This window comes from Papio anubis, chromosome 9, assembly GCF_008728515.1.
Source record: "Papio anubis isolate 15944 chromosome 9, Panubis1.0, whole genome shotgun sequence".
NCBI lineage: Eukaryota > Metazoa > Chordata > Mammalia > Primates > Cercopithecidae > Papio > Papio anubis.
In genome coordinates, this window is record NC_044984.1 from 115,033,278 (window position 1) to 115,059,449 (window position 26,172).

Below are 26,172 nucleotides of genomic sequence, written 5' to 3' on the forward strand. Positions count from 1 at the left end.
GTGTACTTTAGTCCTTTTTATTCACCATCTCACTCTGTCTTTACACCTCATTTCCAGGTGAGGAAACTTAGGTTCAGAGAAGGAATGTGACTTGCCAAGCTTACACTGACATTGGGTAGTAAAGACCCTCCTGGCGTTCCTGACTCAACAACTGTGTCCTTAACACAATGAGAAAAGTCTGGGAGATGATGATACAGGCAGCTAACAAGCCGAGTGCAGTGGTACACGTCTGTAATCCTAGCTACTTGGGATCAGTTAAGGCCAGGAGTTTGAGTGCAGCCTGGGCAACATAGTGAAACTCTGTAAGTCTGTAAGGCATTCTCTTGAAGTTTGTGGGGATTTTTTTCTTTTTCTTTTTTTTTCCTGAAATAGAGTCTCACTCTGTTGCCCAGGCTGGAGTGCAGTGGCGTGATCTCAGCTCACTGTAAACTCCGCCTCCTGGGCTCAAGTGATTCTCCTGCCTCAGCCTCCCGAGTAGCTGGGACCACAGGCGCCTGCCACCATGCCTGGCTAATTTTCGTACTTTTGGTAGAGACAAAGTTTCACCATGTTGGCCAGGCTGGTCTTGAACTCCTGACCTCAAGTGATCTGCCCACCTTGGCCTCCCAAAGTGCTGGGATTACAGGCATGAGTCACTGTGCCCAGTCTTCTTTATTTATTTATTTATTTATTTATTGAGACAGAGTCTCACTCTGTTGCCCAGGCTGGAGTGCAGTGACATGATCTTGGCTCACTGCCGCCTCTGCCTCCTGGGCTCAAGTGATCCTCCCACCTCAGCCTCCCAAGTAGTTGGGACTACAGGCATGTGCCACAATGCCCAGCTATTGTTTTTATTTCTTGTAGAGATGGTGGGGGGTGGGGTCTCACGATGTTGCCCAGGCTAGTATTGAACTCCTGGGCTCAAGCGATCCACCTGCTTCAGCCTGCTAAAGTGTTGGAATCACAGGCGTGAGCCACAGTACCCAGCTGAAGTTGCTTTCTATTGTACTCGTTGCAACTCTAGGAGGCTGAAAGTTATCACTATCTAATTCACAGATGAGGAAACCAAGGTGCAGAAGGGAAATGACTTGTCCAAGGCCACCCAGATGGGCAGGCACTTGCTTTTTCTGTTCTCTGCCTAGACCATGACCACCCTGGGGCTGGCTGGCTTTTTCACTGTGACTCATATCCTCTTGGGGGAAGCGAAGACACGCCAAGTCCATTCTCTCTGCTGCAAAGTTGGGGACTCGGCCAGGTTTCTCAGTTCGAGTTGCACCCCAAGGGCCAGGACCAGCAGACACGGCGGGCTGGCTCCCCGCCTCTCTGGATGGCTCTGGTCCCTCTGTGGTCTAACTCCCAGACGCCCAAGATGAGCAAACTTGGTCTTGGGACCAGACCACCCACCTCAGTTTCAGGGCTGGCAGGACTGGCTCCCACCCCTGCCCTGTGTTTGCCTTTTGAACTTTAATTGTGAGCTTATTTTTAAGGGGGAAAAATATCCCATAAACTTAAAAATAGGCAAGACTTAATTAATAGTACTCTTTGTTCTTCTGATCCTTATCTGGACAGGAAGACACAACCCTTTTCGGTTTTATGGTCAAGGTGAAATTGCCTCTCAGGGCTCAAACACAGCTGCTTCATCTTCCCCTTTTGAACTCTGGCTCCCTTTGGTTTTTTCTCCCTTGGGGAGAAGGGTATTTCCCACTCCTTCGCCTCAGCACTTCATCAAGGTCTTTTCTATTTATCAGATCGTCAGCGGTACATGTTATAATTATTTCTTCATACATAATTATAGCTTCTGTGCACTGAGGACTTCGATGGGCCAGGCACTCTGAATGGCTCCTAACAGCCCCACATGGCAGGTTTTCTAATTATATCCATTGTACAAGTGAGACAACTGAGGCCCAGAGAGGAGAAATGACTTTCCAAGGGCCATACAGCTCTAAGAAGTGGAGCTAGGCTTTAAATCCAGGTCTCTATGCCCCAAACACCCACGACTATGGTTTACCGATCATTTAGCTATGCGCTCAATGGTCCCACAATGCTAATTTTACAAACCACTTCCTGGACGGGCGTGGTGACACATGCCTGTAATCCCAGTACTGTGGGACGCTGACGGGGGAGCAGATCACTTGAGGTCAGGGGTTCGAGACCAGCCTGGCCAACGTGGTGAAACCTTGTCTCTACTGAAAATACAAAAATTAGCCAGGCATGGTGGTGCATGCTTGTAGTCACAGCTACTTGGGAGGCTGAGGCAGGAGAATCACTTGAACCCTGAGGGCCGAGGTTGCAGTGAGATGAGATCACACCACTGCACTCCAGCCTGGGTGACAGAGCAAGACACCATCTCCAAAAAAAAAAAAAAAAAAAAAAAAATCCTTCAATTTTTTGTTCATTTAAAATGTCTTATTTTCAACAATCCTACAAGGTGGGCACAATTATTCTCTCCATCCCACAGATGAAGAAACTAAGGATCAGAGAGGTGAATTCATTTACCCAAAGTTACACAGTGATTAATGGCAGAGCTGTGATTTGCACCAAACTGTGTTTGCTACATAGCCAGGCTCAAAGGAAAAGAAGTATTTTAGATGCCAAAACATTGGATTTTGGCTGTTCATTGTGTGACTTTGGAAAAATTACTCAACCCTCTGAGCTTTAGCTTCTCATCTGCAGAAATGGGGACATGACCTATTTTTCCAACGTTTTGAGGTCATTAAGAGCATCAGATAAGTAAGAACCAATGATTATCGAGAAGCTGCTCTGTCAGGGCCTGGGTTTATATGCCTTATTTCAGTTTTGGATGAAATTTTAGTGAATTTTGGACCAGGCACCGTGGCTCATGCCTGTAATCCCAGCACTTTGAGAAGCCCAGGTGGGCGGCTCACTTGAGGCTCGGAGTTTGTGACCAGCCTGGCCAACATGGTGAAACCCCAACTCTACTAGAAGTACAAAAATTAGCCGGGCATGGTGGCACATACCTGTAATCCCAGCTACTCAGGAGGCTGGGGCAGGAGAATCGCTTGAACCCGGTAGGCGGAGGTGGCAGTGAGCAGAAATCGCACCACTACACTCCAGCCTGGGCAACAGAGTGAGACTCTGTATGGGGGCGGAAAAAAAATCTCTTCCATGTCGTCTGCATTTTCTACAAAAAGCGTATCTTTCTTTCACAGAGGAAAATAACTGCTGCCCATTTAAGAACTACCTATTTAGTCCTTACATCAATGCGACGTGCATTTCAGGAGAAAGGAGACTCAGCAAGAAAGGAAGTGATGTGACCGGGAAGCCGTTGAGGAAGGAACTGAACCCAATTCTGTCTGTCCTCCAAATTTTGGTTCCTGTTACTCTACCAAGGGCAAGTCCTCCATCCTGAGAGAGTGCTGGAGGATTTGCAGAAATGTTTGCATCAAACCAGCCCCAGCTTAAGGAGGGGAGAATGCAGCCACCCCAGGTGTTTCTGGGCTCTCAGATGGGGATGACCTTCCACAGCAGGGTGGGGAAATGGGAGGCTGGAGCCCAAACTCCTCATTGCCTACAGATAAATGGCCTGGGCCCAGGGCCACCTAGGGACTGACACTCTTCTCAGTTTTCGCAGGGCTCAGACTCCCTGCCTTCTGCATGATCCGTCCTGAGAGCAAACCTGGGGCTATCTGGGGACCCCTCTGGGTCAGTGCTTTTGGATATAATCCTGCCCTGGGTTCGGGCCCTCTAGCCTGACTTTGACCTTTTTGTCTTCTGCCCCCATCCCTATCGAGGCTCGTGCCTGTAATCCCAGCACTTTGGAAGGCCAAGGCACAAGGAGAGCCCAGGAGTTTGAGACCAGCCTGGGCTATATAGCAAAAGACCTCATCTCTACAAAAAAAAAAGAAAAAAAGAAGTTTAGTAGGGCATGGTAGCACAGGCATCTAATTCCAATTACTAGGGAGACTAAGGTGGGAGGATCCCTTGAGCCCGGGAGGTAGAGGCTGCAGTGACCCATGATTATGCCATGTACTCCAGCCTGGGCAACAGAGTGAAACCCTGTCTCAAAAAAAACAAAAAAAAAAGGTCCCGGCACAGTGGCTCACACCTGTAATCCCAGCACTGTAGGAGGCCAAGGCGGGCAGATCACCTGAGGGCAAGAGTTCGAGACCAGCCTGGCCAACGTGGTGAAACCCTGTCTCTACTAAAAATTCAAAAATTAGCTGGATGTGGTGACATGCCTGTAGTCCCAGCTACTCGGGAGGCTGAGGCTGGAGAATCGCTTAAACCCGGGAGGCAGAAGTTGCAGTGAGCCGAGATCGCACCACTGCACTCCAGCCTGGGCAACAGAGAGAGACTCCGTCAAAAAAAAAAAAAAAAAAAAAAAAAGGCATAGATCTAACAGCCTTTTACAGTACAATATGGGGGTCCTACTCCTGATACCACCTCAGGTGTGCAATTTTTTTTTTTTTTTGAGACCGATGCTTGCTCTGTTGCCCAGGCTGGAGTACACTGGCACGATCTCAGCTCACTGCAACCTCTGCCTCCCAGGTTCAAGTGATTCTCCTGCCTCAGCCTCCTCAGTAGCTGAGACTACAGGTGCAAACCACCACGTCGGCTAATTTTTGTATTTTTAGTAGAGACAGGGTATCTCCACGTTGGCCAGGCTGGTCTCGGACTCTTGACCTCAGGTGATCTGCCCACCTTGGCCTCCCAAAGTGCCGGGATTACAGGCGTGAGCCATCACGCTCAGCCAAGAATTGAGGTGCTGCAGACTCGTACAGACTTGCAGCTACAAATAATTTTATCAAGAGTTCCTAAAAGCATATATCTGGGACCAGGTGCTGTGGCTCATGCCTGTAATACCAGCACTCTGGGAGGCCGAGGTGTGAGGATTGCTTGAGCCCAGGAGTTTGAAACAGCTTGGGCAACATAGCAAAAGACCCCATCTCTACAAAAACATTAAAAAAAAATTAGTGGGGCATGGTGGCACATGCCTTTAGTTCCAGTTACTTGGGTGGCTGAGGTAGGAGGATCCCTTGAGCCTGGGAGGAAGAGGCTGCAGTGACCCATGATTGTGCCATTGTACTCCAGCCTGGGCAACGGAACAAGACCTTGTCTCGAAAAAAAAAAAAAAGCATAGATCTAGCAGCCTCTTACAGTACAAGGTGGGGGTATAAGTTCAGAAGGCAAGAATTCAAGAGACTTTCTTTTATTTATTTATTTTGAGACGGAGTTTCACTTTTGTTGCCCAGGTTGGAGTGCAATGGCACGATATCAGCTCACCACAACCTCCACCTCCCGGGTTCAAGTGATTCTCCTGCCTCAGCCTCTTGAGTAGCTGGGATTACAAGCATGCACCACCATGCCTGGCTGATTTTGTATTTTTAGTAGAGATGGGGTTTCTCCATGTTGGTCAGGCTGGTCTCGAACTCCCAACCTCAGGTGATCCACCCGCCTTGGCTTTCCAAAGTGCTAGGATTACAGGCGTGAGCCACCATGCCCAGCCGAGACTTTCATTTCAGAATAACAATCGGTTGAGTGCCTTGGCTTGTGCCAGGCACGAATCTGTCAAAAATAAAATCAGATCAAGTTAAAATTTCAGGAGTTAATTGTGCATACAAAGGAAGAGCCTGTGAATCGGGAGATTACAAGATTGGCAAGAAGTCGGAATTGACAGCAGTTATAGCACAAGAGGAAGTATTTTGACCCTTTTCATGATTGGCTGACATATTTTTTCAAAGACAAATAGAGCTGTTCAAGCTGATTTGTCCATGGTTGATTGGTTTAATTCCATGGAATCATGCTAATAAGGGAAGAAAACTTATTCTTGTGCTTTATGTTTAGAGTTAGCATTTTGGAAAATCAGGTGCTCAAGTTTTGGTTATGTGGCTATGGTGGTTGTTCTCAGAGTATCTAAACAATTGTTTCAGCTCTTATTTATCAATTCTAATGACTTTATTATATGCATTACCATCTTCTCCTCCTCTTCTTCATGTGGTTGTATTACCTTCTTTAATCCTCACGTCTGCCCTCTGAAATAGAAACTGTTCCAGGCCAGGTGTGGTCACTCACACCTGTAATCCCAGCACTTTGGGAGGCCAAGGCAGGTGGATCACTTGAGGACAGAAGTTCAAGACCAGGCTGGCCAACATGGAGAAACCCTGTCTCTACTAAAAATACAAAATTTAGCCGTGCATGGTGGTGCATGCCTATAATCTCAGCTATTTGGGAGGCTGAGGCACAAGAATTACTTGAACCCAGGAGGCAGAGGTTGCAGTGAGCCGGGATCATGCCACTGCACTCTAGCCTGGGCAACACAGTGAGACTCTGTCTCAAAAAATAAGTAAGTAAAATAAACAATTCCAGTCATGTGCCACATAACATTTCGGTTAATGATGAGCCACATACACGATGGTGGTCCCGTGAGATTATAATATTGGCTATATATAGGTATATATATGCGTATATATATACTTTTTTTTTTTTTTTTTTTTTGTGAGGCTGAGGAGACGGAGTCTCGCTCTGTCGCCCAGGCTGGAGTGCAGTGGCCGGATCTCAGCTCACTGCAAGCTCCGCCTCCCGGGTTTATGCCATTCTCCTGCCTCAGCCTCCCAAGTAGCTGGGACTACAGGCGCCCGCCACCTCGCCCGGCTAGTTTTTTGTATTTTTTAGTAGAGACGGGGTTTCACCGTGTTAGCCAGGATGGTCTCGATCTCCTGACCTCGTGATCCGCCCGTCTTGGCCTCCCAAAGTGCTGGGATTACAGGCTTGAGCCACCGTGCCCGGCATATACGTGTTTTTTTTTTTTTTTTTTTTTGAGACAGGGTCTCACTCTGTCACCTAGGCTTAAGTGCAGTGGTGCGATTTCAGCTCACTGTAACCTCTGCCTCTCGGGTTCAAGCGATTCTCCTGTCTCAGCCTTCTGAGTAGCTGGGATTACAGGTGCGCCCCCACCATGCCTGGCTAATTTTTGTATTTTTAGTAGAGACAGGGTTTTTCCACGTTGGTCAGGCTGGTCTTGAACTCCTGGCCTCAAGTGATCCACCCACCTCAGCCTCCCAAAGTGCTGGGATTACAGGCATGGGCCACTGGGCTGGCCAATACTGTGTTTCTACTGTATCTTTGTTTAGATACACAAATACTTACCATTGTGTTCAACTGTCTACAGTATCCAGTAAGGTAACATGCTGCATAGGTTTGTAGTGTAGGAGCTATGGGTTGGACCATATAGCCTAGGTGTACAGGAGGCTATCCCCACCTAGGTTTGTGTAAGTACACTCTGTGATCTTTGTACAATGACAAAATTGCCTAATGATGCATTTTTCAGAACGCATCCCTGTCATTAAGTGATGCATGACTGTATCTCTATTTCACAATCGAGGAAACTGAAACTCAGAGAAGTACATCACTTACCCAAGGCCACACAGTGGGTAAATGGGACTGGGCATGGGATGCAGGCAGCCTGTCTCAGATCCCATGCTCAGATCCCATGTGCTGCCTCCAGGGTCTCAGAATTTATGTTTTACAGAAAGGACAGCCTAATTCATGAGCAGCTGGATCTCAGAAAGAGAGCCAGGTTCCTTGGTACAAAGATGGGCCCAACCATGAATGGCATCTGAAGGGTCCAATAACAGGAGCTAGCCGGGTATCTTCTTCACCCTCTGGAGTGACCAAAAACACGACGGACCGAGAGAAGGCCTTTAGAGGCCTCCCCCAAAATTTAATCCATTTTTGTGATTGTTTCTCCTGGACTAGACTGCCTTGAGGATGAAATAAACATGAGCTCCTGGTGGCAATGCAATCCGTGAGTGGTACCTGGGCTCTGCAGGCTAACTACCTGGGAGGGAGGAAGTCCCATCACCAATACTTGTGTTTCTGTTCCCCATTTGCACAACACCCCTCCTTTGAGGGTAACTGAAGCCTCTGAGTTGTTAAGATCCTAAAAAGATGACAGTTTGAGAGAGAGAAGAGTAAAATTAGAAACCCCAAGAGGCCAGGTGTGGTGGCTCACCCCTGTAATCCCAGCACTTTGGGAGGCTGAGGCCGGTGGATCACGAGGTCAGGAGATGGCGATCATCCTGGCCAACATGGTGAAATCCGGTCTCTAATAAAAATTTAAAAACTAGTTAGGCGTGGTGGCACGCGCCTGTAGTCCCAGCTACTCAGGAGGCTGAGGCAGCAGAATCGCCTGAACCCGGGAGGCGGAGGTTGCAGTGAGCGGAGATTACACCACTGCACTCCAACCTGTCGACAGAGCGAGACTGTCTCCAAAAAAGAAGGAAAAAAAAAAAAAAAGAAACACCTTTGACAGGAAACATGTCTATGGGAGGAAGTAAGGCCAGATGCTTGCAAAATAGGGGGGAAAGTGAGACCGGGAGGGAACACTTCCAAAAGTTACCCCCGTGGGGTCTGAATTTGGGGCCGGGGGAAGGAATTTGGGTGCATTTAGATCCACCACTGATAGTCCGTATTTTGGCACCCTGTGTTGTTCCTGTATAGCACTATCACCGTTCTAACTAAACAATTTCATTACGGGTTGTGCAAAGTCTATGATTCTCATGCGGGACCCCAGGTGTGTTTTTTGTTCATGTAGCACAAAGCTCGTTGCCTAAGTAGCAGGTAGGATTGTCAGATAAAATACAAGAAGTCCAGTTAAGTTTGAATTTTAATAAACAGTGCATTTATTTTAGTATAAGTGGGTCCCATTTGCTTATCTGAAATTCAAATATAACTGGGCTTCTCATACTTTATCTGCCAAATCTGACACCCTAGTAGTAGGGACTTGATACATTTTTTTCCTTTTAGGGAGAATTTCTAAATCGACCAGTATTTATTTATTTATTTATTTATTTTTGTCTTGACTCTGCCCTACACTTGCGATGCGACCCTTTGGCAACATTCAGTCTCTTTCTGGGCCTCAGTTTCCCCATCGGAAAAATGGGAATTTGAACAGCGACCGAAGCGCAGGGATCGCCAGTGTGGGAGAGCTCCAGGTGAACCGTGAAGGTGCAGGGAGGTAGCGCGGGCCGTGTCTGTGCGGGACGGTCCCGGCCTCCAGTCTGCGCACCGCCGGCACCCACTCCAGCCAGCGCCTAGGGCGCCCCGGTCCCGCCCCTACGCCACGGAGGCCGGCCAGAGGCTGTCGCCATGGAGACGCGGGCGGCCTGGCGCCCCCACGCTCACAAAGCCACGCGTTTCCGCTGCGTTGGAGCCTTCTCATTGGACGGCCGTCTGGACGCTACCACCCGCCCCGAGCCCGCTAAGGGGAGGGGGCGGGGCCTTATCCTCGTGGGACTCGTTCCCTGGAGAACTGTGTCCGCGGCCTCTCTGGGAAAGCATGGGTCGTCTCCCTCACGCGGGGAAAAGGACTGAGTCTCTTAGGTCTGGAGAGTGTCCATTGCTTCTCCTACTAGAATTTATGCTCACGCTTCTCCCTGAGAAAAGAGGGGGCGGGAAAGTCGGCCACGCCCCCTCCAGAGCCTATTTGGTCTCAAGAGCCGGAGCACCGGAAGTGCTGGCGACGTGTCAGTGCGCCCTACCCTAAACCTTCCTCCCCAGGCCACCTTTCCCATTCAGCTGTGGGATTCCGGGGCCGCCTGGGCGCTGCACCCGCCACTTCCGCATCGAACCGCCGCTTCAACCGAACTCACTCCCTCTGCGCGCGCTCCATCTCGTGCCCGACTGCTGGGCCGGCGCCTGGGAGAAGCCACGCCCTTTCCCGCGCCTGACATCCAATGAACGGGCGCTTCCCGGCGGGGTAGTGGGTAATTAATGAGGGCCTGGTGCTGATTGGCTGCACGGTCGTGGCCGGGGGCGGGCGGCGGGGTAGGTTGTCCGTGAGGTGGGAGGCGGTACCCGTGGCTGAGAAGAAGGAGGCCTGAGAGCGACATGTCCCCGGCGACTCAGGCGGAGCGGTTCGTGGCGCTGTTTTTCTGAGTCCGGGGTGGCCTGGCAGCCGGCCGAGGACGAGGGTCGGCGGGGGCTGCCCCCGTGGTGGTGGCCGCCATGCTGGGAGCCTGGACGGTTGAGGGAACCGCTGTGGCGCTCTTGCGACTGCTGCTGTTGCTGCTACCGGCGATCCAGGGACCGGGGCTCGGCGTGGCCGGCGTGGCTGGCGCGGCGGGGGCCGGGCTGCCGGAGAGCGTCATTTGGGCGGTCAACGCGGGCGGAGAGGCGCATGTGGACGTGCACGGGATCCACTTCCGCAAGGACCCTTTGGAAGGCCGGGTGGGCCGAGGTGAGAGTCCCCCTGCCGAGCCGCGGGATCCGGGGCCTGCTGTGCTGGGCGCAGCCGGCCGGGGGCTACGGGCCCCGAGCCCCTTTCGACCCTGGGGCCGCGTCTCTGGAGCGAAGTTTCTCTGCAGCTTTCTCGGGGCCCCGCTCTGAGCTCAGGGCCTGGCACTGGCTCCAGGGTACCTAGAGTCATACAGGCAGAGAGTTGGTGAGAAGTTAGTTATATTTGGATTTCTCATCCTGCATTTTCTCAACCCCTCACTCCCATCCAAGCTGGGAGAGAAATGACGAAGGCGGCCTTTTGCCACCTCCAGGCCTCGCAGGTTGTAGGTCATGGGTGCCCCTGCTTCTCCTGGCGAGACAGTTCTTGGGAGATTCTTGTCGACCCAGGAATCGGCCGCTTTCCTTGCCCCTTCTGCAGGAGCGGGGCTTGATTCTTAGCCAGAATAGGAAGGAATCTTCGAAGAGGATGGGCCAGGAAAGTTTGATTGTAGCCTGCTCCCCCGCCCTCTTTTCGAGCGAAGAATATGTGTGCTTAAAAGTAGAATCTGCAGGCCGCCCCCAGAGGGTGGTTCTATCGAAGCCATCCTGCACGTGAGGCTGGTGGCTGTGGGTGAACTGGGTCAACCAGTGTAAGAATCCGAATGGCCTCTCAGAGAATGCTTACAACCTCCCCTAGGTGAGCCTGAGAGTTCTAATTCCAGCTTAGGGGGAAAATGATTGTGATTTGTTGGGCAACAGTGGTTTTTAACAGAGCCGCTCCCTTCCCAAAGTTAGTGTGTGTCAGAATTGCCAGGGCAGCTGCTTAAAAATGCAGGTTCCTAGTCCCCACTCGAAATCGATTATAGTAGATTGAGCTTTTTTGCTGGGACCCAGGTTTCTGCACCAGGGGCTTGTGATGTAGGTTGCCCCGAGACCACTGTTTTGGAAGATCTGCTTTATAATCTTTGTTTCTTCTGTTGGAGGGATTGGAAAACAGGTTTCAGAAGGAAGTTCTTTGCTTCGTGTGTTGGAAGGAGATTGACGCTGTATACCGGGTTCAGAGGCAGCCAGATTGGCAGTATGCCACCTGCAGACAACCAGGAGACAGACTCACTCTTCACTTTCTCTCCCTCTTTTTCTGCGATGCCCAGATTTGGCTCTTGCTTTTACTAAAGGAGTTAGTTCTTCCCAAATCGATGGCAGTGTTCTGAAATTTGTTATATTAAGGAGTTTATTGCCTTTCACACATGTGAGGGTCTTGGGACACAGGGCTGTTTTCTGAAGTTCTATGTTTGTCTTGGAATTTGTTGAGCCCTGGCATGTAGATCACAGTAGCCTGGGTTCAGCTGACTCAGGGCTCCAGTCTTTAGCAGCGGTAACAGCGGCCAAAGCCAGACTTTATAGCAGGAGGCTATTACTATCTCTATCCTAGACCCTTCCTCTTTCTTCACCAGCGTGGGCAGGGAGGAAGGAGCCCTTGAGGAAACTAGACTGTTTGTGGACTTTGTCTCTTGAGATAGCTGTGGTGAGGGCACTGAGCGGATGGTTTCTTTTCACTTAGCAGATACCAGGCCTTACATTGGTTACATCGTCCTATTTGGTCTGTTGTGCAGAGGATAAAGCTGAGTAAGACCACACAGGTTTAGTTCCCAGATACTGCCCTTACTCAGAAATTCTGGTTTTAATTTGCTAATGCAGGTGGTGTGTGTGTGTGTGTGTGTTTCTTTGGCCTGGTCAGCAGTCAGCCAAGATCTCTGTCCTTGGGTTATTGGCTCATGGTTGCAGTTCCTTGGGAGGAGTTTATTGTAGCAGGTAAAATTACATGAGACCTACCAAAGCTCGTGTGTACTGGAGTCCTATTTTGGACACTGGCCCTTGGGGAATTGTATAAATGAAGGTTCCCTGCTAAGGTTCCCCTCTCCATTCTACCAATCTGGGTAAGAATTGGAGCAGTATTAAGGCATAGATGGGGAATGGGAGGTGGCGCTTGTCAGCTGCAGTTTGGACCAGCTTGTTGCAACATTGCACTTACCAGGTTCCTGAGAAAGGCATTTTGCTGGCTTTAGATCAGGGCTGAGATGTGCATAAACTTGCACTCTCAGGAGGCAGCTCTCTCTATACTAAGGAGTCAATCGCACCAAGGAAAGTCCAGCTGTTCACGCTGCCTTTCTTCTGGGCCTGCTTGGATAAGGGTGTGCCAGGTATTTGGAGACCCTTGCCTCGTGCAGCTATTTACACTGATTGCAGTAGGAACTGTATGCCTTATTTCTTTTCCCACCTGCCTGTGATATTGTTTCCAGCATGCTGAGAAAAGTTGATTTTATGTTGAATGAATTCAGGTATTTGTTACTAAGTTAGTCCAGATAAGGGTTTGGTTTTCTTTTGAACTTGCTGTTTCTGTATAGTTTCTTTGTAGTTCAACATTCTTGTAATTGTGTGTGGCCCAGGGCACGTAGTGGCTTATGCTTTCAAAAGCAGTTCAAAATATTTATTGAATTTCATTTTTGCCTTGAGGATAACTAGTGCTTACAGCCTGGGAAAGGCTTTTTCAGCCTGTGTGCTTCCACAGATGGGAGCACCACTACAGAAAGTGGTGGTTTAGAAGCGTTCACATTGGGGTTTTGGTATCAGGCACATTCCAGGGGTTTCATTTATTTACTTAAAATTTTTTATTTTGTTTTTTATTGTAGACACAGGGGTCTCTCTATGCTGCCCAGGCTGGTCTTGAACTCCTGTCCTCAAATGATCTTTCCACCTTGGCCTCCCAAAGTGCTGGGATTACAGGCGTGAACCATCGCGCCTGACCATGTTCCAGATTTGTAACTTGGTCATTCTGAGTTCCTCTTCACTCTGACTAGGAAAAGACCTGGTTATTTGACCTGAGGGCATAGAATTTTGCTTGAATTTAGGGAAGGCTATTTCCTCTTCATAGAAAGATGCCTGCTAAAGTTGCTCGGCCTTAAGAAACTTGCTTTGCGTCTCTGAGCCTTGTTTTCCTTCTCAAAAAAAAAAAAAAAAACTCATGCTTTAGACATCTCTGATAAGGCTGTAAACTCTCCTGTCCAGAGTAGGTTAAAGTGTCTCTGTCACTTTTTTTTTTCCTTGATGACCTTTTACATGGAATTAAAAATAGGGCAGAGCATGGCTCCAGAGGGGGAAAAAGCTGGCTAGGTACCAGAGCCTATCAGGTTGCTAATGCTGTAACTGTAAGGAAGACCCTTTCCTGGGCTGCCTTCCTTTCAGCCGGGGAAGGATTTGGCTTTGGGGAGATAAGAGCTTGAAAGATGGGATGAGAGAGGAGTCACTGCTGCCTCTGATTTGCTCAAAGCCATGGGATTTGTTTAGAATTCTCTACCTCTACTGTCACCTAACAGGCAGTCTTCATCTGCAGGCCCTCCAAGTAGTGGAAGTTCACAGGGAGAAAATTTAGGTCCCTGAATCCATGGGTTCCCTGTCTCAGCCCATTCAGAACAATTCTTTAGGTACTGGCCTCACTTGAGAAAGAAGTGATCCAGAAGAACAGTCTAGTGACCAGGAGATCTGAGGGTGGGGTGGGGAGTGACGCTAGAGCACCAAGGGGAGCTCTACAGCTGTGTTATGGAGGACGGGCTTCTGCTCATTCTGGCTTTCCCGCTCTTGTGGTTCCCAGTTGCAGTTTTCCAGTTAGTTTTATTACTTCCTTTTCTTTTGATCCATTCCCTAAACTCCCTTGAGTGGAGACATTTATTTAGTGCTTATCACGTGCATATTCTTGCCTGGCTAGCATACCCATGTTTCTGTGTCTCTCTCTGTGTGAGGCATTATATTGAGCTCTTTATACGGATTGTTTTATCCTTACCACAATGCTGTGGGATAGGTGGTGTCCCCATTTTATAGGTGAGAAAACAGACCTAGAGAAAAAACTTGTTCAGCGACCCTTTGTGTCTGTCTTTTCCTGAACCCTGTGCTGAATTCTCCAAGGAGTCTAGTTACTACATTGTCTAAAACTAAGAAAGAGCAGACATAATGTAGGCCGTTCGGCCCCCTTCCTTTTTGGTTAACTGAGTTATATTATGCCAATTGCAGCAGTATGCTGACTGTCCACTTCATTGTATTTTAGAGAAATCTGTTTCGCTGTGAATGCATAAAGGCTAAGGAGGGAAGAAAAATCCTTATTTGCTGCTGCATCTCTTGGGACTCGGGCAAATTCAACTTTGCATGTGGCAGATCTCTTGGGAAAGCCACTTGGGCTTTAAAGGGAAATATTTTAAAGGTAATTCCAAGGTTGTTAAGTAATTTTTATTCACATGGTTGAGTTTTCTTCACTGTGGGACTGAGACTGCCACAGATTACATTACTGTCAGTTTCTCACTTTTTCCACTTGGCAAGAGAAAAAAAAAGATTCGGCCTGGCGTGGTGGCTTATGCCTGTAATCCTAGCACTTTGGGAGACCGACGCGGGTGGATCACCTGAGGTCAGGAGTTCAAGACCAGCTTAGCTAACATAGCGAAACCCCATTTCTATTAAAAATACAAAAAATTAGCCAGGTGTGGTGGTGTGCACCTGTAATTCTAGCTACTTGGGAGGCTGAGGCAGGAGAATCCCTTGAACCTGGGAGGTGGAGGTTGCAGTGAGCCGAGATTGTGCCATTGCACTCCAGCCTGGGCAACAAGAGCGAAACTCCGTCTCAAAAAACAAACAAACAAAAAACTCTCTGCACATGCACACAATTTTCTGTGTATCTATAAATCAAATGTAGTTAATGTTCCAGATGTGTAAGGATCACGGTCCTCATGGAAGAAGGAAATTCTTAGAGCTCAGATGGAAGAGAAATAGCAGTCTTTCAGTCTTCATAGGTTTGTATCCCAGGGCAGTGGTTTTCCAAGGCTGGAAAGGAGGGGGAGCATGTTAGCAGTACATCCTTTGTATGCATTGCTCAGTTACTTTTCTTTGATTTCTTGAGGAGAAATAGGAAGAAAAAAGTCTGAAGACAAAGTGCAATGAGTTTCCTGTTCCATTGTCTCATCGGTCCATCTGATCTCGTGGCTAATGTCACTTACAGGAACCGTTAACAGTTATGTTTATTTTTTTGAGGTCTTGACCTCAGCCACTGGGTCTTTTTGTTCATCTTTTACCTTTTGCCATGTCCTCTCCCTTGTTGGTGATTCAGAAGATAAAGCTCTGGGGATGACAGCCCCTGGCTGTCTCCCAAAGGATCGAGTTGCCAGATGTCTTCATGGTCACCATGTGAGATTGGAAGGCAGTCTTGAAATCTTAATTTCATGCGGGAGGAGAGACTACCTGACTGCTACATCTGTAGTTGGGAAAGTATATTTATGGAGCACTGGAAAGCCTTGCTGTGTTTATAGGATAAAGGAGTCAGGCTGCTCTCTGGAGGAAGCAGAACTATTTATCTCTGAGACTGAAATGTGATATCTTATATTTGCACAAAAAAGATTTGGCCTGGCGCGGTGGCTCATGCCTGTAATCCTAGCACTTTGGGAGGCTGATGAGGGTGGATCACCTGAGGTCAGGAGTTTAGTTTGTTGTGCGAGAGGAAGAAGAAAACATATATACAACTGTCTTATACCAAGGCTGGGAGAGGGCCGGGGGCAAGAGAGGTTTTCTACTCTTCTGATACTGACCCGAGGTAAGTAACTTTTTACTTTTACCCTCTCTCATTCCTTGTCAGTTTGTGAAATGTGAAAGGTGACTCCCCTAGGACTTGGACATCTTAGGCCGATTGTCTTTCCCTGCAGGATGCTCTGGCCTTGTGGACAGAATGGCATGGCTTCACTGCTTTGCAGGCACCTCCTTCATTGTCATTTGTTCATTTAGCAAACTGTATGAGTGGTGACTGTGTGCCAGGTCCCGTGCTAGGCACTGGAGGTGCAGTAGTAACTTTTTTCTCTACTGTTGGTTTATCTAAGTGAATGTTCAAGTGAGTAGGTGAGGAAGAGTTTTGTGAGTCTGTGGGAAGTAAGGATATTAGCATCACACCTTTCTTTTGTATGCCTGTTTTTACCAGCTTTGGAACTTTTTGAATGAAAATTATAAAAAAAAAAAAATGCAACAACTAAAGCTGGAATTTTATTAGCAAGGACAATGAAGAATGACTTTCCGAAGCAGATATCCTGTTTGTTTTAGACTCTGGGCTTTTCTGAATGAGAGAAAACATTCTTTGAACTTGATCATCTTGTATGGAGTTCCTGGCCATCCCCTTTGTTTTAGGTTTCTCTGAAGCCCCCCCTCTTGGGGAACCAGGCAGCTGCAACACAGCACTTTCTTCTGATAATGAGTTAGACTTGTTCTCCATAGAGTCAGGGGGAAAAAGTCATTTTAATGTGCTTTTAGAAAGTTCTGCTCTGAGGTTTATAGGGGCTGTTGGCCTGATTCGTGTTTAGTTTCTTTCATTTTGCTCTTCCATAGTAATGGCTGTATGATTCCTGCCTTTGTTGGAGCTCTGTTTGGAGCCAGGTGCAGAGTGGGTGGCCCTTTATATGGAGAGGGTTATTAGCATTGCCCTGGAAATGCCTCTGGCTGTTCTGAGGTCTTTGCTCTTCTTTTGTGTCTTGCCTCTGATGTGCTTTCTCTTTGTCTTTTGTCCTCAGCCTCAGACTATGGCATGAAACTGCCAATCCTGCGTTCCAACCCTGAGGACCAGATCCTGTATCAAACTGAGCGGTACAATGAGGAGACCTTTGGCTACGAAGTGCCCATCAAAGAGGAGGGGGACTACGTGCTGGTCTTGAAATTTGCCGAGGTCTACTTTGCACAGTCCCAGCAAAAGGTGAGGCCTAGTCAGGCTGCTGCTTGACCAGTGGGACATTGCTGCTCTTGGACAATCCACTATTATGGGGATAGAGAGTGTGAGAGCCTCTCCAGAAAGGAAGAACAGATGAGCTCTAGAGAAGCACGTTCCATAGTCCACAAGGCTGCACTTGCCTTCGGGGTTAGTGACAGAAAGCAAAGCCAGAATCCTTGTTTTGGTAACTAACAGATCCTGTTAAGGCCCTCCTGGCTACTTCCCTCCATGGTTTGCCGCACTTTCTTGCTTTTAGCCTTATTTTTCCTCTGTCCCTTCCTGTGAATTTCCTTCTTCCTATGCTAAGCTTTTTGTTTGTATTCTTTGTTCCTTAAAGCCAGTATAAGACCTCCTGGGCAGCGAAGGAATATGGCTTTGATTTGACCTGGGTTAAGGATGCTAGCCACCCTGGATATCCAGACCCATCATTTCTTAAATTATTTTTGAACTTGAAGCCCAAAAAGGTGCATGATGCCCAACTGCTTGAAAGGATGTAGAGCTGATGGTTTTGACATTGTTTCCTTTTCTTATCCTGGAAGGTATTTGATGTACGATTGAATGGCCATGTCGTGGTGAAGGACTTGGATATCTTTGATCGTGTTGGGCATAGCACAGCTCACGATGAAATTATACCTATGAGCATCAGAAAGGGGAAGCTGAGTGTCCAGGGCGAGGTGTCCACCTTCACAGGGAAGCTCTACATTGAGTTTGTCAAGGTAATTCCCCTATTCTGCCCATTGCTGAAGAGAGTGGGTACAGGGGAAGTTGTTTGCTGCTGTGTGGGGTTGACTACTGTTTCCCTTTTTCTAGGGGTACTATGACAATCCCAAAGTCTGTGCACTCTACATCATGGCTGGGACAGTGGATGGTAAGTTGTGTTTTGACCTGCTTTTTTGACTTGGGTGGAAGGATATGGTTGAGGAAACCCTTGGGAGGTAATTGAGCTGATCACTATTTTGGAAACACTTAAAGCTAAATTGTAGGGGATTGGCCGGGCGCGGTGGCTCAAGCCTGTAATCCCAGCACTTTGGGAGGCCGAGACGGGCGGATCACGAGGTCAGGAAATCGAGACCATCCTCGCTAACCCGGTGAAACCCCGTCTCTACTAAAAAATACAAAAAACTAGCCGGGCGAGGTAGCGGCGCCTGTAGTCCCAGCTACTCGGGAGGCTGAGGCAGGAGAATGGCGTGAACCCGGGCGGCGGAGCTTGCAGTGAGCCGAGATCGCGCCACTGCACTCCAGCCGGGGGGAAGAAGGGAGCCTCCGTCAAAAAAAAAAAAAAAAAAAAAAATTGTAGGGGATTCAGAGTCAGTTGCATGAGGATGAAGTATAACATGGTACTAGCCGCAAGCTTTGGAGTCAGGTCTACATATATCTTTTTTTTTTTTTTTGAGACCGAGTCTCGCTGTGTCGCCCAGGCTGGGGTGCAGTGGCGCGATCTCGGCTCACTGCAAGCTCCGCCTCCGGGGTTCACGCCATTCTCCTGCCTCAGCCTCTGAGTAGCTGGGACTACAGGCGCCCGCCACCACGCCCGGCTAGTTTTTTGTATTTTTAGTAGAGACGGGGTTTCACCATGTTAGCCAGGGATGGTCTCGATCTCCTGACCTCATGATCCACCCGCCTCGGCCTCCCAAAGTGCTGGGATTACAGGCTTGAGCCACCGCGCCCGGCCAAGTCTACATATATCTTGTTGCTGCCATTTAATCGGATGTTTGTCTTGGAGGGATGTTTCTAATTTCCCGATAAATTGGGATTAATAATGGTACCTATTGGTGTACCTTGACCTTTGTAGTCATTTGGGATCATCTAAAACTTGTCCTTATTTTGTTTGTTTGACATCTCTTTCCTAGGGGAAAAAAAGGTAAAAGGAGGAGTCCTGTAGGGTTTTGGTATGCTCGGAAAGATTCCAGCATTGCTGGACTGCACTGGGACAAAACTTCCTTTATTTATGTCTCCTTATCCTTGGGATCAAGTCTTAGAGTGTATCTCTTTCTCAGGGTTTAGATTCTCCTGGCTGCCAGCATCTCAGGCTGATTTTTGCAGAGAACGCTGCGTCTTTGTGACATTTCTCCCCCACTCCACTTCTGTACCTTTTCCCAACTTATCTTGAATGCACTTAGGATTTCATCCTATTGTCTTGATGTCCTCCAAATGCTGATATTATGACATCTAGGAGGATGGATGTCTTACCACCAAACAGACCTGTGTTCAAGTCCCTGAGGAGGAGGCAGGACAGAGGGACAGTGTGTGCTGGGAACCAGAACTCTCTGGGTCAGCTTTTCTTCAATTGTTGTGTGAATCAAAAGGGAATGTGGGCTTGTGGGAGGAGGCGGGATTTGGAGACGTTAAAGTTTAGGCATCGGGTCATTGTCCCTGTCCAGTCTGGTCATCTTGGGGCTCTGTCAAAGTAGAGCAGAAGGTGAGAGAGTGAGCCTCCCTATGAGCAGGGCTTTTTCTACAACAGAAGGTGAGACAGTGAGCCTCCCTATGAGCAGGGCTTTTTCTACTTCCTAGTTAAATCTCAGGCTTTTGCAGGACTCTACTGTTCTGTAGACCAGAGGCTATTTCTGCTACTTCTGGTCTTTTCTCTGGACCTGGGCTCACTCACAGGAATCTCTTTATTGTGGCTTATTTGCTGCTTTTAAGGGTCTCTCTTACTTACATGCTATGGGTCTTAACAGTGTTTTCTTCCTTGTGTTAGATGTACCAAAGCTTCAGCCTCATCCAGGATTGGAGAAGAAAGAAGAGGAAGAAGAAGAAGAAGAATATGATGAAGGGTCTAATCTCAAAAAACAGACCAATAAGAACCGGGTGCAGTCAGGCCCCCGCACACCCAACCCCTATGCCTCGGACAACAGCAGCCTCATGTTTCCCATCCTGGTGGCCTTCGGAGTCTTCATTCCAACCCTCTTCTGCCTCTGCCGGTTGTGAGAACAAATGACCATCCTGAACAGGGTGGAGGGGTGTGGGAAAGAAACCAGCCATATTGGTTTTGGTTTCTATATTTTTCACAATGATTAATGAAAAAAAAACAAAGACAAAAAAAAAACCAATTAAAGGAGACAAAAAGAGGCAGAGCGAGTAGAGAGCAGCCCTCATTCACCACCTGGTCCCAGACCTGCTTAGGTCCTCGTCCTCTCTTTGTGGCTGGCTCCCAGCCGTCTCTTTCCTCTTGAGGATACTTAGGATAAACTGGATCCTTCCTGCTCAAGGATCCTCGTTTGTACACCTAGTGGAAAGGACTCTGAACTCAGAGGAGTCACTGTTCCTTTTTTTAGGTTAGAAATTAACAGCAGGGAAATGCCATCTTATTACCTGAGATGACCAGCACTGGGAGTTAGGTATGTTCTGAAGTTATGTCTAGATAAGACTTTAGATGTCCTGGGATCGAAAGAATGTGTGTGAAGGGGTGGAAAAGTAGGGAGATTAAAAAAAAAAAAGAAAAGAAAATGCTTCCTTATCTGGAAGCCTTTCTGGATTAATCCAGTGATGGTCCCACCTTTAGTGTTGAGCTTTGTCATTGCTTGTCTCCCTGGCATGTGCCAGTTATAGACTGTCCGGCATCCAAGACGATTAGGTTATGTTGGATCCTCAGATCGCCTCTGACTTGTTACCACAACAAATCATTTTGATTTTAGTGCCTGTTGGGGACTTGATTTCTTCTCAGTTTGTTTGTTTGTTTGTTTGTTTCCTTAATCTGGCTCATTTGAAATTTCTTCTCCCCCTCAACCATCCCACTAAGTTATACCCAAGAAGGGAAGGAGACACGGGGATTTGGGGTTCTCTGCTTGAATGTCTTCTCCTTTACCACCTCACCTTGTTGGTACCTCCCTCCCTGGATCTCTGAGCCAGCAGCCAGGAGGACCTGACCCAGCAGTTCTTTACTGGCCCCTTTGTAGGGTCTTGCTGCCAGGGGGCAGGGATGCTTTCCAGCCTGCAGCAACAGAACACTTGACCTTAAAAGTCTCTTCTGGTCTTTGGATTAGAAAAGGCTTATGTTAGCATAGCTTAAGAGCAACCTCAGAGACTTGAGCCCTACTAATTGACTGACCACTGTTCAGAGTGTCTGGTATCTGATGTTCATTTATTCCCATGTTCTTGTGTGTCACAGTTCAGCCAGTTTTGGTTTATGCCTAGAGCTACTTCAAGGAACTAGACTAATTAGCTATATAGACCCAGTGACGCTTCTTATTGATCTTAATAGTATGCCCCTCCCTCCCCTATCCTTTCATTTCCCTGTCCAAGTAGCAGTCAGGTTCTTGGTGTGATGGGACTGAAAGAATTCCAGTCAGCCAGAGCCTTGGCAGCTCTGAAGCTAATCTTAGCATCTAAGTGTCGGTCTTAAATTCCCTGAAAAAATTTCTGTAGGAAATGAAGCTTCCCTAGTCCCCTCCTTTCTGGTCACCGTCATCCATTTCCCAGTTAGGGCAACAATGAAGGAGGACCCAGCCAAGCTAAAAGGAATTTTGTGGATGGGAGACAGCAGGATTCGCTTCAGCTTGGGCTGGAGCAGTCAATATAGGATCTCAGGCCAGGCCCATTTTTCTAGAATGTGTTTAATTTTGAGTTTGCTTTATTAGATATGTTTTTTAAGAGCTCTATATATTTGAACTGTTCCTTATGTGACAAAATAGGTAGCTCTTGGGCTCATGTCCTGGGTTTTGGCTCTTTCATGATTACTCCAGGCCAGCATTTAGTCATTTGAGAATTGTAGCCTGTTGTTTTTGCTGTGACTTGGGTCTCAGTGCTGGGGTGTTGAGTCAGGCAGCTGGAGGGTTGTGGCCTGAGGCTGCAGTCAGAGGTACACTTCCCATAGTGCTTCACATAGCTCCCCTGCTTCTAAAGGATAAGGTACTGTAGCCTTGGTCTTTGGGACCACCTGCCTGGGGCAGTGGACATCCTAACTAAATAGGCTTCTGGCAGTAGCTTTGGTTCCTGTCCCATCAAAATTCCCCAAAGCCACTGTCATTGGATTAGTCAAGATGAAGGAGGAGGACTGGCTGCCTCCATTTTGCCTTGTTTGTTAGTTTGCCTGGGTCTGTCTGAGGAAGGAGGGGGTCCTGCCTTCCAACTCAACACATCCCTTTAGTGACTCAGCGTCTCAGAAGGAAGCCCTGACTCCTGGGGCCATTTCCTAATGGTACTGTAAGCCAAGCAGCCTTGCTTCTGCCTCTGTTTCCAAGCCCACCCTTTTCCCCTGAGCTCAGGGTTAGGGATGGGCGCTTTCCTCTCTGGTTGTGTCCGAAAGGAAGGAACATCTTTCTATGGCTAACAAAAACTAAAGGGGAAGTGAGGAAACAGGAAGAAGTATGGTGGGGGCTGGGGTAGACTCCCCTGGAGCCAAGCCTATCCAGTTAACAAGAGCTTGTTAACCTGGGGCTGGCCACAGCTGGCTCATGATGCTGAACTTGAAAGTGTTTTTGTTTTTGTTTTTGTTTTGTGGCTCCTCCAAGATACAGGTACATGAAGTTTAGGTTAAAGGGGTGGGATTATTTTTATTTTTGTACTGTATGTGTCAAGAATTACTCTGTTGTTCACCTTTTGCTTTTTGCACTGTTTGTTCCCCTATCTGCATTTTGAGCTTAGTGCTAGGACTGAGAGGCTGCACCATAGGGAATGCATGGGAGGTGGTGAGGGGTGCGTGGAGGAGAGGCCCGGGCTCCTCTACTGGATCTACACTCTGTCCTAGGTTTTTAGATCTCACTGAGCCCAGCTGGCTGAAAACTAGGACAGTCAGGGTGAAACTTCTTTTGCCAGAAGTGTGGCCTGAGTTGAATTTCTGGGAGGGTGATGCAGATGTCTGCTGCAGAGATTGGCTGAGAGTTCTGCAGTCTAGCTTTGAGGCCAGTTGGTCTCTAATCGGACTTTTTTGGGTCTCATGCTTACTGAAACATCGTGCCAAGAAACTCTGTGGGATTTGTGTCCCTTAAACCAGATTCATTTTTCTGAAAAATCTCCATTGTTGAGGAGAGGCTGCTCAGTGGACACCCTGAGTTCTTATCACTGGGAAGATAGTTTTCTTCAGGTGTCAATGGCGTTAGACTTCCAGGAAGACTAGCCCTGCCTACAGGGCCACCTGTTGGTTTGAGAGTGTATTCGTGTTCTCTTGCTGTCACTGCCTAAGAGCTACTGGGATCACGTTAGTGGACACTTAGGCTTTGATGAGAGGGCAAAGTTGGAGTTAGGTTTACCTCCCCCTTTCTGTGCCTGGGAACTGTTTGGTCCAGCTTTAAACTGTGGTTTTGACTTATCTCTTGGGAGAAGCTTCTGTTTTAAGGAATTTCTCTTCCTTCTTATCCTGCCTCTAGCCTCTCCTGGAAAGGCCTGGCTATGGTTTCTAAAATCTCAGCTGAGAACTTCAGAAAACAGCAGCAGTATTTTCCTTTTCCTAGTGCTAACATCCCTTTCCCTAGAAATTGGCTCACCTTGGGAAACCCAGGGAAAGAATCAGCAGGTTCTCTGCCCTCCCTGGGGGTTGGGGAAGGACCTGCCCCGGTCAGCACAGTGCCTTTTCCTCTCCTGCTCTGAGCCAGGGTGGGGCATTCCCTCTAGATTCAGGTCTGGGCAGGGGTCCTATAGTCCCTGCCATGGGGCTGCTTCCCTGTCCCTTCCCTCCCCTTTACTGGCCTACTCTGGCATAATTCAAGTGTCTTCTTGCCTTGAGGATCCTTAATGGCATCAAATGGCAACATGGAATATTGTCCTCCATGCCTCTCCAAAATGACCTAGGAGAGTAGGTGAGCTTTCCAAAGTGAGAGACGAATCTTTCTTTTTTTTTTTTCTCCAAGGGCAGGATGGGTATGCTTTGGGCCTTCTTCTGTGGCCCCGGAGGAAGGAGAGACTGAGGCAAGGCAAAGTGATAGTACACTGAAGCAGAACCAGAAACAAAAAAACACCCAGGAAGCGTTCAGAAATCTCAGAAGAAATCTGCTTCTCTTCGATGGAAAGATATCATTAACGATCAAAGAACTCTAAGAAAATTGCAAAGAAGCCTTAATGTTCAAGATTTAGAAAGATCAGAGCAATTTTTCTCTTTCAGTCCAAGCTATGACTCTCTGTATTTAAACCTCTCCTGGGGCAAGAGTGCTAGATTTCCTCATTTTGTTATGAGACTAGATTGGTACCAATGGATCCGCTGCCTAGTGAGGGCGGGTTTCTTCTTTGCACCTGTGTGGCTTGCTTCCAGTCTGGCCTGTCCTTTCCAGCTGCCTTCTGTCTAGCTTACTGTGGGGGGCCAGATTATCTTGATAAGAGCAGGTGATTTGGGGACTAGCTAGGTTGGCAGGAAAAGAGCAGGATGGATCTCCTGGGACGAGTTCCCCCAGGAGTATAAACACAAGGAGCCAGGATTGTGCTGGCAGCCAGGGAAACAGTAGCGCCTGTTTGAGTTGGCAGAGAGGGCCTTGGCACCTCTTGCATCCAGGCAGTCTTGTGAGATGGGGGCACATAGCACTGGGGAAAGCAGAACTCCATTCTCACCTCTATTTTGAGCTTCAGTGCTTTATTTCAGTATGAGGAAAAACAACAAACTGAAGTGCGCTTTCCGTCCTTTCAAAGGACAACTGTTGGGAAGGGGGAGCCGAGTTGGGAGGTAGGAGGGGAGCACTGGCAGGGAGAGACATTCTTGACTCCTCTCTTCCCTGGTGTGTTGTGATCCAGGGAATGAAAAGAAATTTGACCCTGGATTGGTTCTCTCCTTGAACTTAAGGAATGTTACCTTTTCCTTCCAAGAAGTTCTCCCAGGCTAGGACCAGCTGCCCATTCTGAGCTCAGGGCAGCCTCTTCAACCATTACTGACCTAACCTGGCTTGTCAGGAAACCAACCCCACCCTTCCACATTGGGCCTGGCTGTTCTATTCTGTATCACGTACTGGAGAGAAAGCGTCAAGTTCTTAGCCCTTGTAGCTTCTCTTCTAGTTTCCCATCCTCTCTCTGTGGAGGCCAAACCAACTCTTTGTCAGTAGCCACAACATGTGTTGACGGCGGCACAGTGAGATAGAATTGACGAACTTTGAACCTGGTTGGCCGGGGAAGCTGTAGGGGTGGATAGAGCTGGCTTTCCTTCTGGGCTGTCTCCATCTGGCCCTACCCCTTCCATGTCCCACCCCACTCCCACCAAAAAGTACAAAATCAGGATGTTTTTCACTGTCCGTTGCTTTGTGTTTTAATAAACAATTTGCAGTGACACTCTGTGTTGGGACTGAGTTTGAACTTGATTACAAAGCGTTGAAGTGATGGGGTGGGAAAAAGAAGACCCAGGGGTTCACTTGGCTCCGAAGAGTTCTCCTGTGACAAGGCTGGGAACTGTTGTCCATTTAGCTGTGTGTCTTTTGCTTTTCTTCTCTCTGGGATGTTTGCTTAGGGGAATCATTCTGTAAAACCCTTCCTGGTCACTTCAACTAGCCGCACATTTAAGGACAAAAAATTTGTTTTCATTTTCACTGGAACAACTAGGCACGGACTGCCCCACTCTGAAGGCACACTGGGCCCGTTGCTGCCTCTCCTCTCCATTCCCTTAGCCTCTGTGATAACTCACGGACAAGCTAGCTCACCTAAGCCATAGGAGATTTTTCTCTGCTTGCTCCTTTTCTGGTGTTTTGTCACTGTTGACTACACATTAGGAAGAGCAGAATGGAGGAGGGATTTTTTTTCCTATAATTTATAAGCCACGTTTTACAGGTGAGGAATGTTAAGCCATGCGTGGTGGCTCACGCCTATTATCCTAGCACTTTGGGAGGCTGAGGACGGCAGATCGCTTGAGCCCAGGAGTTCAAGACCAGCCTGGGCAACATGGCGAAACCCTGTCTCTACTAAAAATACAAAAATTAGCTGAGCATGGTGGTGCATGCGTGTGGTCCCAGCTACTCAGGAGGCTGAGGTGGGAGGATCACTTGAGCCCAGGAGGTCAGTGCTGCAGTGAGCTGAGATTTCGCCACTGCACTCCAGCCTGGGTGACAGAGAGCCTCTCTCACACACACAAAAAGAAACACTGAAGCTCAGAAAAGTTCAGTAACATACCCCAGACTAATTTAGTAAATGGTCAAGCCTGGGTTCAAGTCCAGTCTGTCTGCCATCAAAGCCCAAGCTCTTTAAAGCTGTGAAGATAATTACAGCTGTCCATTATTGAGTTCTTGGAATGGGCTGGGCACAATGCCCAGCATTTGTTACAGATGTTGTCTCTTATCTTCAGCAAACCAGTTGGTATTCCCCTTTAAGAGACGAAGTGACTTGCA

The 26,172-nt window shown here is 48.1% G+C and overlaps 1 protein-coding gene across 2 annotated transcripts; it reads left to right on the forward strand.

Moving 5' to 3' along the window:
* Positions 1-9,523: 9,523 nt before the first annotated feature.
* MLEC (malectin) lies at positions 9,524-25,126 on the forward strand. Of its 2 annotated transcripts, XM_003907265.4 has the most exons (5): positions 9,524-10,177; positions 16,746-16,924; positions 17,479-17,655; positions 17,750-17,807; positions 19,641-25,126. In XM_003907265.4, the coding sequence occupies exons 1-5, from the start codon at positions 9,946-9,948 to the stop codon at positions 19,868-19,870; spliced, it is 876 nt and encodes a 291-aa protein (XP_003907314.1). In that variant the 5' UTR covers positions 9,524-9,945; the 3' UTR covers positions 19,871-25,126. The 2 variants fall into 2 exon arrangements, with proteins under 2 accessions (XP_003907314.1, XP_017801736.1); XM_017946247.3 differs by lacking the exons at positions 17,479-17,655; positions 17,750-17,807.
* Positions 25,127-26,172: the final 1,046 nt, after the last annotated feature.

Coding starts and splice junctions, on each gene's coding strand:
- MLEC (XM_003907265.4), top strand. CDS start 9,946: ATGCTGGGAGCCTGGACGGTTGAGGGAACCGCTGTGGCGCTCTTGCGA. Junction 17,656..17,749: donor TCTACATTGAGTTTGTCAAG/GTAATTCCCCTA, acceptor CCCTTTTTCTAG/GGGTACTATGACAATCCCAA. Junction 17,808..19,640: donor CATGGCTGGGACAGTGGATG/GTAAGTTGTGTT, acceptor TCCTTGTGTTAG/ATGTACCAAAGCTTCAGCCT.